Here is a 13,977-nt window from a genome sequence, read left to right on the forward strand (position 1 = left end):
GCTAAAAAGCACGTCAGAGGCAATGTTGTCCAATTTGTTGTTCCAAGTTTGGGACCCTCAAAGGCAGACCTGGGGGTCTTCTGACACCTGTGAAGAGTGGAGCTTGTCCGGCACTGAGCGAGGCTCCGCTCTGGCTGGCTGGCTTTCCCCACTTTGCAGGTGCAGCTCAAGTTCAGAAGAGGTTAGGTGAAGTGGCCCAGCAAGCAATCGGCGGAGCCAGGAGTTGTCCCACCACCCTTATTATTTCCAAGCCTACAGCAGCCAGTAGACCGCCCAGCACTCCGTGCCTGGGAGCTTACTCCTGATTGTCCAGGCTTCTCTGATCCACTCTCCCTCTCAGTGGGGTCCCCAAGCGATGGGGCTCATTCATATGTCATATCCTCTGGGATTCTGCACCCCAGGGCCCTCTGTGCGTCAGTGCAAGCCAAATGAATTAGCAGAGGAAGCATCAGCAGAGCCAGGAGCAGCGTTGTTATTCCAGCTGAGCCCAGAAAGGGGAGAGGGAGAAGAGGAAGCCTGGAACCGGCCTCGGAGGGCCTGGGAAGGAAGGGACCCCAGAGGGGACCTGCACCCCACAGTTATGTCTGGTTGGAGTGCAGACTGGCAGCTGACAGTCTACCTGAAAAGGCTCCTGTGTTAATGCTCTTTGCAGTCGGACAGCCCAGGGTAATGAGCAAAAGAGGCTGCTGGCAAGCTTCATGGAGATCCAGTGTGTTCTTTACGCTCAAGAAAGCCCCACGTGTTCGTTAGCAAGCTGCCTCTTGCCAGGGAATTACAAGGATGCTCCTTGGCTCCTTTGCATCAATGGTATCCATAACATGGTCACATGTGGACGGGCCACGGCTGGACAGGGGGATGGCTCGGCAGCCACCCCTCTGCTTTTCACACTCCGTGCTCCTTCCACCTCTGTCTGAGCCTCTGGGCGGCATGCCTTCCTCTGCATCTCTGGCTTGTGCAGGCAGGTGTCCACATTGTGGTGGGGGGAGTTTACGGAATATGAAATGAGAAAGATTGACCTCCGGTGGTTTGTGGTTTTCAATATTTAAGCCTTATTACAAATAAAGAATTTCAATTTCTGAATTATTTTTAATTTTTAATACTTCTTAATAATTTAATAGGCTTAATAATTTTTAACCTGGAAAGGGCACTAAATTAAACCCTCCTTTCCTCCTTTCCCCCCGCTCCTTGCCTCCTGGGAGAACCGGATCTGGTTGCGTAGGCGGGGTGCACTTGCGTTTTACTTATCCATGGGAACAAAGTTTGGATGGTGTGTTTTTCCTGTCCCATAGAGACGACATTGGGTCCTGTCTCCAGGGTCAATTTCCTGGTGTGGAGATAATTCCTCATCGCCCCTTCGAGAGTGACGTGTGTGGTCCCCTCTGGGTCTCCCCAGGCACCCATTGCTGGAGCAGAATGCACAACAAGCCCCCTGGGAAACGGTCAGTGTGATTTCACCTGCCAGCCCACTCCCTGTCCCAAGCCTCCAAGATTAACTGGTTCAGCACTATGTCTTACCTTAAGCACCGTCTTGGACATTAAGAGAGTTCTTTAGACTAAAATTCTAATTTTTGTCAGACAACTGAGAAGAGTTGCTAAACTCACTTTTAATACAGTCTAAAGAGCAATGAAGGTGACTCTGAAGTTCTAAATTCATTGCCTTCCTCCCTCTGTTTGGATGCCTGCACCGTGCTGGTAAAGGGCGAGCCTTATGTAAATCATCTCAGCAAATCTCCTGGCGACTCCTGGTGGACAGGAACCTTGATCTCAGTGTTAGGGCTAACTACCAGAACTGGCCCTTTCATTTTGGGGCTGGGTTGGCTGAGGCCCAGGTTACCCCTCCCCTGAGGGTACAGCCAGTCTGTGGGTGGGGTACACCCTCCTTCCTCTCCAGCACTGGAGGGAGGTACAGGTCGGCATGAGGGTGCTGTGGGAGCTGAGTGTGGAAAGGCATGGTGTGCTCATGCCCAGAGAGTGAGGAACAAGCAGGGGAGCACTAGAAGGCCCTCGTGGTCCTGGAGACAGGTGGAATTGGGTGAGATGCTGGGTAAAGCCTGCTCAGAGCTGCATCACAGAAAGGTCATGGGGGTGTGCAGCAGTCTCAGTGAGAGTGAGTGCCAGCCTCGACAGCGAGCATTTCCCCAACTTCCCGTGTGGCCGTCAGAGCCCTTCTCTGCTCATGTGGTGCTTCTCCAGTGGAACTCACATCCCTATAAGCAGAACAGAGTACAGCTCAATTTCTCAAACTCCCTTCCTCAGGGCCCCAGTCCCTAAAAGGGAGACCAGGCACTGAATACAGAACGTGCCTGGAACATATCATGTACTCACAAATATGTGGCCAAGTAAGCATGAGTGAGAGCACCGACGAGGGAATGAATGCAGGGTACAGGTGCACAGGCAAGCAGAGACTAGAGGGCGTCGCAAGAGTAGGGCAGCTTAGAGATGCATGGTCAGCCATGTCTGGGTCTCTATGTGGACCCACCTGCCCTGGCAAGGGCTGGCAGAGAGTCCACTACACGGGATGAACCTGCTCCACGCGTGGGCACACATCCCACATAAACCCCTCTGGAACAGGCTTTCGTTTTTGTTACAGATCCCAGACTGGAGAACCACTCCCAACACCCACATTACTTTGCAGTAGATGAAACTCACACCAAGGTGGACTCAAGTCAATGCTCATATTTAATTAGTGAAAGAATGGACTCATTCTTGGTTAAAGGAATCCTTGATTAGTTTCAAGAATTCTCCTCTTTTCTATCTTATTTTTCACAAAACAAAACACATATTCAGGCTGTGCCGGTCCCTGAAAGGATCCTAGGGAAAAGTCTGGAAGTATGAATGCTCACACTTCCCAGGAACTTTCAGGCTCGGGGAGCCCTGCCCCCTCAACCCCTCAGGATCCCTCTGAGGCCTGTGAGCCTCCCCCTACTGTTTGCTCTCCTAACACACTAGGAGAGTCAAAAGAGAGTGTGGAGTTATGAATTTCCGATTTAAATCTCATTGTTAAAACTTGTGATTTTTCTTTCCTCAACAAGGACAGAACGCATGATCCCTCTTATGTGGGCTCTCCATGTCCCTGACAAATACTGAAGGGTGAAAACAACCATATCTGGCATTTGGATAGGTTACACTGCAGAGAACCAGGGCTGTGGCTGCGTGGTGTGCCCTGTGTGCCCAGATTAGCTCTGGTGCCCCTCCAGCTGGTGGACGGCTCCTAAGTCCATGGCCTCGACCCTTTCCCCTGCCCTCCCTGACTTGTTCTGTCTTCTCTCTGTGTCCCTCAATCCTTTCCTTCTGGTAAAAGTTCCTTCTACCACCTATTCAAGTGTCTAGTATGTGCCAGGCCCTGGGCATCGTACAATCCAAAGGCCTCCTGGTGGGTCCTTCTAGTCCTTCTTCCCATCCCTTCAGCAATGCTTCCTGAGCATCCACCTTGGGGAGCTCCCAAGGACCAGGCACCGCACAGTAGTCCACACACCCTCTGTGAAAGCACTTTGGGCCCTCCGTAAAGCTATCAGCTGGCCACGTTTTAGAAAGATACCCCCCCTTTCTGCCCAGCGAGGAGGGCCAAAGGGAGTGGTATTCTTAGGGATCTGTCAGTGCCGTGGATGCTCAGGGTCGCTGCAGGGGTGTAGGGTGAAAGCAGAGAGGTCAAGAGCAAGGAGCAGGAGGGAACCCTGACACTGGGTCTGTCTCCTGAGGGAGGGCTGTCTGCTGCGAGTGTCCTGCAGGGGGCCTCCTAGCATAGGAACAGGACTGCTGCATCTGAAGGGTAAGGACTGGCTCTCCTTGGCCCTGAGGAATTACAGCCACCTGTACCTTGCCCTCCCTCCCCCAACCTCTGGGGAATTAACTATTGCGGTGCAAGTATCCTGGCAAAAGGGAACAAATGGATAGTCAATGAGGAGAGGGGACTGGGAGCACTGGAGTGTGGGACGCACGAGCGACAGTGTTAACTAGAGTGCTGTCGTCCGGAGTGGGAACAGTCTCCACTTGCAGAGTGCAAAGGCGTGGCTGGGAACCTTGTGGGCAAGCCCTTAGTCTCCCTGACCGTTACTGCCCCTGAGGGCTGTGTCTTCAACTCTGAATTTCCATGTCCCCAGTGCACTGAACTCTCCCACCTTCCTCCTACCCTCCCGGCCGCCTTCTTGCATCTTCTTCTCTTCTTCCCATTTCCTGGAGGTAGTGGGTAGGGGAAGAGTAAGTGCTGAGCCCAGAGGCCTCCTACTCCTGCTCTGAAGCTGCACTCCAGGTAACGATGATAAAGTCGAGGTTCTCAAACTTGAATGGGCACCAGGTTCACCAGGAGGGCTTGCTGAAACACAGAGGCCCGGGTCCCACGCCTGAGCTTCTGATTCTGGAGGTCAGGGCCTGCATTTCTACAGAGGAGGATCTGCATTTCTACAGAGTTCCCAGGTGATGCTGCTGGATGCTGGTCCACGGCCATGATCCAGGACCTGCCGCTGTGAGGCTGTGTCATGGATGTGGCCGTTCTTCTCAGGGGGCCCATGCACATGCTCCTTCTTCTTGGCAGTCTTGACATGAGCCGAATGGATACTCCCAGGAACAGAAAACAAAATCCATATGACTATGCCGACATAACAGAAAGTTGGGGTCACCTAGAACCCAGAAATGGCACTTGACTTGAGGTGAGACTGAAACCAAATCCAGCTGTCACCAGTGACCAGCTCTGTGATTGACCGCAAATGGAACCTCTCTCAGATTCTCTTTCTTGTCTATAAGATGGGTTGGAATAACTACTTCAGATCAGTACCATGGGGATTAAATGCCAAAATTCCTTTTGTGGTGACTGGTGCACGTTAAGCACTTAACTACGGATTTGAGTTTGGACTCGATTGTGAAACATCAATTGGTATCTTTCCATTTTCTGTACATGTGGGGACTCAGTACAGAACAGGAGTGGATACTGGGGATTCAGCTCGATGAATTCTATGGGGAGTTCTAGGATGTGTTCGTATCAGCAGTGTGGACATGTCGTGGGTACTGGATGTGGATGGGCTCCTGTGTTTTTCTTGGATCATCTCTTGGACCCCATCAGATGGGTGGAGCCCCGGCACTCAGCATCTGCGTGGGCATCTTCTGTGGTCCGGAGGCGCATGCATGTTTGAGTGTGTGTGTATGGGGTGTGTGTGGGAGGAGGCTGGGGGACAGCCCTCTGCACCTGTCGCGGGAACTGACCCCTCATCTAACTAAGGGCTGGCAGTATTGAGGGCAGCCACATGGAGTGCCAAGGCTATTTTAGATACCAGTAACGATTGGAAAAGCAACTGGCTCATCAGCCTTGGGGAAGTTACTGATCCTGGGCATGCTTTCTGTCCTATAAAAAGGAGACTAATAACACTTGGACTGTGGGGATCCAGGGAGACAGTACCTATTAAACTTAAAACGGCGTCCAGCATATGGTCACATGATGGTCACATGACCACTCAGCGACCATTAGCCATTGTTATTTACTGAGAACCTACTATGTTCTAGGCACGCTGCAGGGGTCTCCCATTTATTTCCCACACACAGGCACTGCTTTACGTACAGGGGTCAGTAGGGGACAAGATGACCTACCCATTCGCTTTCAAATGGCCTTTCTAAAGTATATGAGGCGCTGAGATAGGAAATGGGCTTGTCAGACTGAGGTCGCTCCGGGAGTGAGCGGGTCTGCTGACACTGAGACCCGGCACCCCAGGGGTCTGCCCTGCCTGCCCACAGCACCCTTCTTCTCTCCTCTCTGCCAAATGCTGATAATTGTCATTTGTACAGAGAATGAATTAATCAGTTTAATAGTTCTTGAAGTATGACAGTGGGCCCAAATATGTAGTTTTCAGACATTTTGATTTAATTTATATATCTCAAATATGAATTTATACTCATATAATACTTTCATTATAAAATACGCAGTGGTACAGAGATTTGTATGCATATGGGATTTTTTTTTTAAATTTAGGTTTATAAATGGTTTGGAACAGGTTGCAGAAGCATCGTCTGTTGCTCTTTTTAATATATCTTGAGCATGCTATGACACATCCTGAAATAATTTGCTGCGGAAAAAAGCACTGCTCTTTCTTTCTCTCTCTCTCTCTCTTTTTCAAATGTAGCTGTAAATATTACTTTGATGTATGTGATTGCTGCAACCATCTTCATTTGAAGGAAGGCTTCTAACCCTTCCAACTCCCATCTCTTGCTATTGTCAAGAAATAAGAAAAACTGACTTAAAATGCATTATTCAAATGTATTTAATGTAAACATTGAACAAGTCTGAGAACAGCCACAAATTTTCCTTTGCTTAATGTGGTTTTGACAATATTTCAAATATTCTGTTTTAGAGGCATTCATTTACTCATCTTAGGGAAAATAGTTCTTCAAGTAAATCTTAGGGTGATAAGAATGCCTGGGTGCCTGGCACATAGGACGAACTGAATGGGTGTTTGGCAGTTGACTCGGTTGAAGTGTGTTGGGATGCAAGGTGTGGTATAACATATGGAGACCCTTGTGGGCTTCTGGGCAGAGAGGCTGCTCAGGCAAGGCTCAGTGAGGGAGCTCTGCTGGGGCGCAGGGAGACCAACCCTCTCTGGGCATCAGGGTGTTGCCCAGGGTCTGGCTGCTGGGCGATGGCCGACCTGGATTGGCTTCAGGATTGGAATCTTGTCCTTTCACGAAATTAGCCCCTATTCTGAACTTTTAGACTTGGTTCTGAGTCCCTTGGAAGTAGCACTTTGTCTTTCATCTCTGCATATTCTCTAGCCTGTGCAAGTTCTAATGCCATGACTGCTTAGTAAGTGTTTGCTCAGCTGGGGGACAAAGAGAAAAAACCACACGGATACATGGCTTCCTCTGTTCTCCTCATGTGTGAGAGCTGGTGGTGGGCTCATGGCCTGATGCATATATGATCCATCATTTAAATCACTCACCAGCTGGGAATGGAAGTTTCCATCTTAGTGGCTGTCTCCTGGGTTGTTTGGACCACTGGTGGATGGTGGAAGTAGCCCTCATGGGAAATTCTGCGGATGCCGCAGGGCTTTTCAACCTCTCCCTGCATCACCCATGTGCTGGTACTTCAACCCACATGAGTTTCTTTTCTTTCTGAACCTTGGTCTCCATGTGACCTCTAAGACCTCTGACAGCAATAAAATTCTATCACATTAACCTGGTGTGTGTGTGTGCATGTGCACACGTGTGTGTGTGAGTGTATGGTGGTCAGCTGATTTGCCACAGACTCTACATTTTCACTCCTCTATTAATAAACAAGGAAATATTCTGACCTATTTTTCGGCAGACAGAGGTTCTGGAATTTCAAATCACTGGATCCTTCTTTTGCTGTCCTTCTGTTGCCCCTGGGATGAAGGAAAATAGATTACAGTCAGGAAATAGCAAGAAACTAGGGGAAAAAAAATTAATTAAGTGCATTCATTCATAGAAACAGCCACCCAGTCAGATTTAAGTAATGAACGTCTCACACATAATTCCAAATCTCTCTTTGCATTTCCATTGGGATTAAAAAAATCCATGTTTAAAGTAAGTTAATTACTTTACAATATACATCTTTTAAATGTAAGAGCTTTATTTTACAAGGAGCGGTAGTGTGGGGTGAAGAAGCACCCCAGCCAGGATGAGAATGTGGGCTGCTGTCCCACATCAGCAGGCTCCCGCTGGCACCCTCCCTGAGCTGCCTGAGTCCCTGTGACACTGCTCTGTAAAATAAGGAGGATCACACCTTCACCATGCCATTGATGGGAGGCTGTCAAAGAGAGACAGGGCCTGGGGCCAAAGAATGTTCTAGGTGCTTCCTCTGTTAGTCAGATTTGACCCGACGCTAGCAGACATCATCCAATGTAGGAAGGAAGATTACTTAGCAATAGCAATTCAGATTCAAATAATATTTATTGGAATTCTATATAACTTAGATACTTTGCTATGGCATTTACAGTGAAAAGATTAAATTATTTTAAATTGAGTTAATCTGTTCACACTTACTATCGTAAACCATCACTATTATGCATCCTCGTTCATTCAATTAGCCACGTTTGAGATACTTCCATTTCTTTTGCAGGTATTTTGTGAACGTTAGCAGACAATTATTGATAATGGTTTCCTCCACGAATGCTCCTTGACAGCTGCCTCGTTAGCTTGGCTGACCTTCTTGTCCTCCTGGTTTCCTCCGCATGGAGCAAATCTGCTTCTTCCGGGTCCCTGGACTTTCTCTACCCTAACCCTCAGGCCTCTTTTAGGTATTGTTTATTGTCTCTCTTCTCACTCCTACTTCTGAGCTCAGCACAGGTGCCCAGTCCTCAGAGGAACCTTCCCTGCCCTCTGAGACTGGCTCCTTCATAGCATGTGTCCGAGTTGTAATTTTCCTTTGGTCTTAACCTGTAGCTTGTGACCATGTCTGCTAAGCTAGCTCAATGACCATGCCTGTGAGGGCAGAGATGTGCAGACTGTGCTTCTGTAGGGTGGGGGTCAGCTCCTGGCCCACAGTGGGCCCTCAGTGGGCAGCCTGTGCACGCAGGAGTCAAGGACTCCGGGAAATGCCTATTGGCGACTGGACTGTCCATCTTGGATTTTGCGTGCAGCCTATAGGTTGTGAAGTGATAAATAAAAAAAATTAGTGAGGGGCACCATGGTGGTTCAGTCATTAAGCATCCAGTCTCAGGTCATGATCTCAGAGTCGTGGGATGGAGCCCTGTGTAGGGCTCCATGCTCGGTGTGGAGCCTGCTTAAGATTCTCTGTCTCTCCATCTACTTCTCCCTCCCTCTTCCTTTTCCCCTCCCCCTGTTGTCTCTCTGAAATAGATAAATAAATGTTTAAAAAAAATAAGTGTGGGGCTCCTGAGTGGCTCAGTCAGTTAAGCATTCAACTCTTAGTTTCAGCTCAGGTCATGATCTCAGGGTCCTGGGATCCAGCCCCATGTTGGGTTTTGTACTCAGCAGGGAGTCTGTTTTAAGGTTTCATTTTCTCCCTCTCCCTCTGCCCCTTCCCCTGCTCATGCTCTCTCTCTCTCAAATAAATATATAAATCCTTAAAAATAAAAAAAAAATAAAATAAATTAAAAAAATTTATTGGGTCATTTGATATAGTTCATCATTGTGTAAATTGACACAAAGATAAAGTGTTATTTTGTTATTTTTCATTTTATTTTATTTTTTTAAATTAAATTAAAAAATTTTTTCAGTGTTCCAAAATTCACTGTTTATGTACCACACCCAGTTCTCCATCCAATATGTGCCCTCCTGAATACCCACTACCAGGCTCACCCAACCCCCCACCCTCCTCCCCTCCAAAATGCTCAGTTTGTTTTTCATTTTATTTTTTCATCATTTCATGATTTCGAAAATCATTTAATTATTGTATTATTTCATATATTTCGTTATTTTCTATTTATCTGCCTTCTAAGTTCTTGACATGGGCATCTCTTTTCTGGACATTTCTTCTTGGTTATCCTCCAGACAGAGCCCCTTTCCCAGTGAGCCCCTCCGTTGCTCATATAGTTTCCAAACCAGCAACCTGGGCACTAAACTTGAGCTTTCTCTTTCCCGTCCCCAACACCAACACGGCCACGCTCTGTTGGCAGATCCCCGGATTTCCCCTCTCCTGCCCCTTCTTCCTCACTCCATTCCATCTTCATTCTTCTCTCTTTATCTCGGTTACCTGCTTTCCTGACCTCTGGATCCAATCCACACACGAAAATGCAGCAGGAGTGACTGTGACCTTTCTCCTTAGCAGGATATTATCAAGTCAACTCCCTGCTTGAAAAGCCATACCACTTTCCCTTTCTGGGGGACGAAATCCAAACTTATTCCCGTGATCGCCGAGATGCTTGCCTCAGCGGCCTTGCGCACAATTTCTGTTGTCTGTGTCTCTGTTCCCTCCCATCCTGTCCCCCTGCCAGGGCCCCACACTGTCCTCTCTCTGGGCCCTACTTCTGCATGCTCCCACATCACTTACTGGATTTTTCTTTGGCCTCCTCTCCACCTGCCAAAAACCTTTCCATTCTTCAGGTTCTAGTATTGGAACTAGTTTCCCATGAGTTCTATGCTGCTTCCTCTTTAGGACTTTTGATATATCTCTGTTTAATCATTCATTCATTTGTTCACGGATCCATTCACTCATTAACTCAATGAACAGTTATCAAATCTACTCTGTACCAGGCTGGAGGCCATGCAGTGAGATGCAGTTTTTAAAGAAGACGGATGGAGTATGCCTCATGAATCTTACTGTTGTTGGGGAGATAGGCCATAAATAAGTAAACAAACAATCTTTTTTTAAAAAATCATAGTGCCTTGTATGTGCCTGTTCATGCGATTGTGTTCCCCTGCACTAGCGGCTTGGCAGTATAGCCATATCCTGGGATTTATTTCTTTCCCAGCACACTGGCTCCCTGACTTCAGGAATGTTTGTAAGATACAAATAGATGAATCAATAAAGAATCAACAAATGGCCTGCCCATTGGGCTGATCCATGGAAGTGAGCATACCCTTCATGTGCCGAATCCTGTGGGTCTCTCCGCTACCAGGGAAATCCTGACTTGTCCCCGCAGAGAGAAGGAGGCCCTCAGTTTCATTCTATCACCTCAGAGCATTTGTGCACTCTGACAGCCCACATAACGTTTGCCTAAATGGCTTTAACTTGTCCCATGGTAGGAGAATGGGAAAGATTCTGAGAATTTCCTCAATCTCTTTCTAGATACCTTAAGAACCCAACATCCTGGATGCTACCTTTACTTTTCCAGATAATTTGTTTTCGACTTTTTAACTTTAGGAAGAGAGTTGAATTCAACGTCTTTTTGTATTTGATGTTGACAGCAACCCTCAGATGGGCAGGTCTCCTTCTCAGCTCCAAGATACAGATGAGGACACAGGAGCCTGAGAGCCAAGGGGGTTTGGCTACAGTGAGCAGGCTGGTTGCAGGCCAGAGCTCTGACCTCTGGCCAGGTGCATGTCAGATGTGCTTTACGGGAACCGGGAGCCAGTGATTTCCAGAAGCTGAGGGCCGGACCTCACTGAAAACCACTGAGGAACAGAGAGAAAATGGGCAGGATGGGGAGGTCCTCCTCCCACAATGGATTATGTGAGGAAACTGTTAACGAAGCTGGTAAATAAATGGCAATTACCTGGATAGTAAGTAGTTAAAGTTGATTTGCTTTGGAAAGGCATGGAAAGAGCATAGATTAGAAATCAAAGTGGTTCTCTCCCTGTTTCCTGCTCCTTCCCAGTTATTTGGCTTTTAATTTTGTTTGCTAATCTCAAGAAAAACTGAAATGTCCAGTTCCACAGTTTTACCCCCTCCCAGGTTTCTCTATTTTAAATCATTCTTTAGGACTCCATTTTTTTAGAGACACATTTTTAAAAAAAATGTACAATGTTGAAAGAATCATAAAGTTTCAGTCTATCACAGAAAATGTGCTTAAGAATGTTAATCATCGTGGGTCAAGATTGTTTGCTTTTCATTAAATAGAGATCTGACCTTGGAAGGTTCAGCATTCCCAAGTTGGCCATTGTGTCTGTGAGCCTGGGAATGACAGTTCTGTTTACTACAGCAGTGTTAAGTAGATATGCATCATTTTACAAGGCCTCAAACATTTGGGACCAGCTGTCCTTCCTGTGGGCCACTCAGCCTGTCTCACCCATGCTGTAAAATGAATCACATCAGCATTTTTAAACTGCTACTCTATTACTTGTCATTGATCCTACTCAAGTGTCCACCAGGGAAGCAACACAAGTTAATTCATTGCCCAGAGAACTCAGGACATCCTGTAAAAGTGAGAAGTGCCACTGGCTTATGGGGAAACTGAGGCACAGAGAACCAGCGGGTGAGCCAATTAATTGTTCTTCCAAACATCTCACATCCTGCCAAAACAAGAGCAAGAACACATCACCCCACACCATCCAGCCTCTCTTTTTGATTCTCCTCCCAGCACTTGAGGTTCGACACCTTCTGGCCATTCTTGATTTTCTTCTCTTCTCCACCTCCCACTTGCATGGTCAGTTAACAAAACCCATCTGGTATCCCTTCACACATTTGTTTTCTTGATCCCTCTTTTTTTTTTTTTTTTTTAAATATACCTTCTGTGATTCCCATTGCTTTTTGAGTAGACCTAACCTACCTGACAGTTTAGAACTGGTGGACTAGTTCCATGGTGAAATCAATATATACGTGCTGTAGTAGGTTGAGGGATGTCTACCAAGAATATGTGTTCCTGAGACCTGTGAATGTGACTATATTTGGAAAAAAGATTCTTTGAGAATATAATCCTGCTAAGGATCTTGAGATGGAATCATCCGAGAATAACCTAAAACCAATGTACCCTAAAACCTAGTGTACCCTAAAACCAATGACAGGGCTTTTCGAGAAGAGAGGAGAGAACATGGAGGAAGGCTGTGTGAAGACCCACATGAAGATGGAGGCAGAGACTGGAGCCATGGGCCATGGAACCATCCAAGGCTGGAAGAGGCAAGGAAGGATTCTCCTGCAGAGTCTTGAGGGAGCACAGCCCAGCTGATTTTAAACTGCTGGGTTCCAGAACTGTGGAAAATAAGTTTATGTTGTTTTAAGTCACCTGTTTATGGTAATTTATGATGGCAGCCCTAGGAAGCTAACACGCAAGCATCTAACCTGTCTTAAGGGACAGAAAATAAATTAGACCCAAATCCAAATTAAGGCAAAACAATAGGTGCAATGATAAAAAAAAATAACAACAAAACCCATATATGATCTAGATGGAAAAAGAAGGAAGAAACTGGTTAAATCTTTAAGTGAGAAGGTAGTCAAGAACAGCTTCCCCAAAGTGATGGATGAGGATCTACAGGTAGTTCTCAGACAGATGATGGGGCAAGCTGGGAGGTGCAGAGGAAGGTGGAAAAATCTAAAGCTAAAGACACCTGCTTTAATCTGTCCTGGTCATTCCCCTCAAATTTCTCACTTTCTCCTGTACTTTGAACCACACCCAATATGGCGGACACAGTCTGACCAGCACAGAGAAAGCACTACCATTTCTTCTGTTGTGAAACTACACTTCTCTTCATAAACTTTCAGATCAAGTGCAACTTTTTCAGAAGTTTCCCATTCTATACATTCACAGGGATCTTGCAGACTCCTGAGAAATCACACAAATTGCTCTTAAGTCATAATCCTTCAATGACTTGTGCAACTGGATTGTTGACTCCAAGATTATGAGTGGTAATAATGTATAACACTATATAATGATCATAATGACAACTCAAAACTTACATGGGATTTATAGCTTACTGGCTATTGTTTGGCATTTCGCACATATTAATCCATGAAGTCCTCACAGCACTCTCTGAAAGAGACCTATCCCACTCTATCCCCAGCTCTACTGGATTTCTTCATCTCGTGTTTAACTCATGTTCTCTCTCCTCAGGAATTGATGATGTTGGGATCCTGAGGAAATAGGCCCTGAAATGGAGTCATGTAAGAAATGCATTAGGGTGAGCTCCTGGGATCAGTCCCCAAGGAAGGAGAGAAAAGGAGCAAGATTGGCAAGGGAACAATATGGGCTGTGCTCTGAGGCTATCATGATGGCCCTTCACAATGTCCCGAACTGTGGTAGGAGAGCTGGCCTTTTGTGCCTCTGGGTGGACCAGTCAGTGGATGTGGGCTGTTCCAGGTAAGCCAAATCCAACCAAGGCAATTCACAAAGAAGGCTGAGGGAAACCTAGGTGGAGATTCACAAAGTCTAGTACAAAATCACACTGCATTCTGACCCTTTGGAAAGTCTGAGATCTCAAAGTCAAAATGGGCCTTGGCTCTATTTTTCAGTAGGAGAGAAAGGAAATTGGAAGGAAGGATGGGGACAAAGCTGAATGATTTTAAGGGCAGTTGTCCCCTGAGAAGGAGACTATCAGGTCAGAAAAGTGTCAGTCCTCACAAAGGTATTGGTGTGGACACAGAATTAAGAGGACACACTTGGAGGGGGGCACCTGGGTGGCATAGTGAAGTGTTCCACTCTT

General features: G+C 46.8%; 1 protein-coding gene across 1 annotated transcript in view; it reads right to left on the minus strand.

Annotated features, from left to right (window-relative positions):
- CLNK (cytokine dependent hematopoietic cell linker) overlaps positions 1-13,977 on the minus strand; it is a gene marked incomplete at both ends in the record, with an annotated part of 149,739 nt that overhangs the window by 73,024 nt on the left and 62,738 nt on the right. The window contains one exon of the mRNA XM_080796353.1: positions 7,272-7,343. Coding sequence (XP_080652479.1) covers positions 7,272-7,343 — 72 coding nt within the window. The remainder of the gene's footprint in view (positions 1-7,271; positions 7,344-13,977) is intronic.

Source organism: Martes martes (assembly GCF_963455335.1).
Source record: "Martes martes genome assembly, chromosome: 2".
Taxonomy (NCBI): Eukaryota; Metazoa; Chordata; class Mammalia; order Carnivora; family Mustelidae; genus Martes; species Martes martes.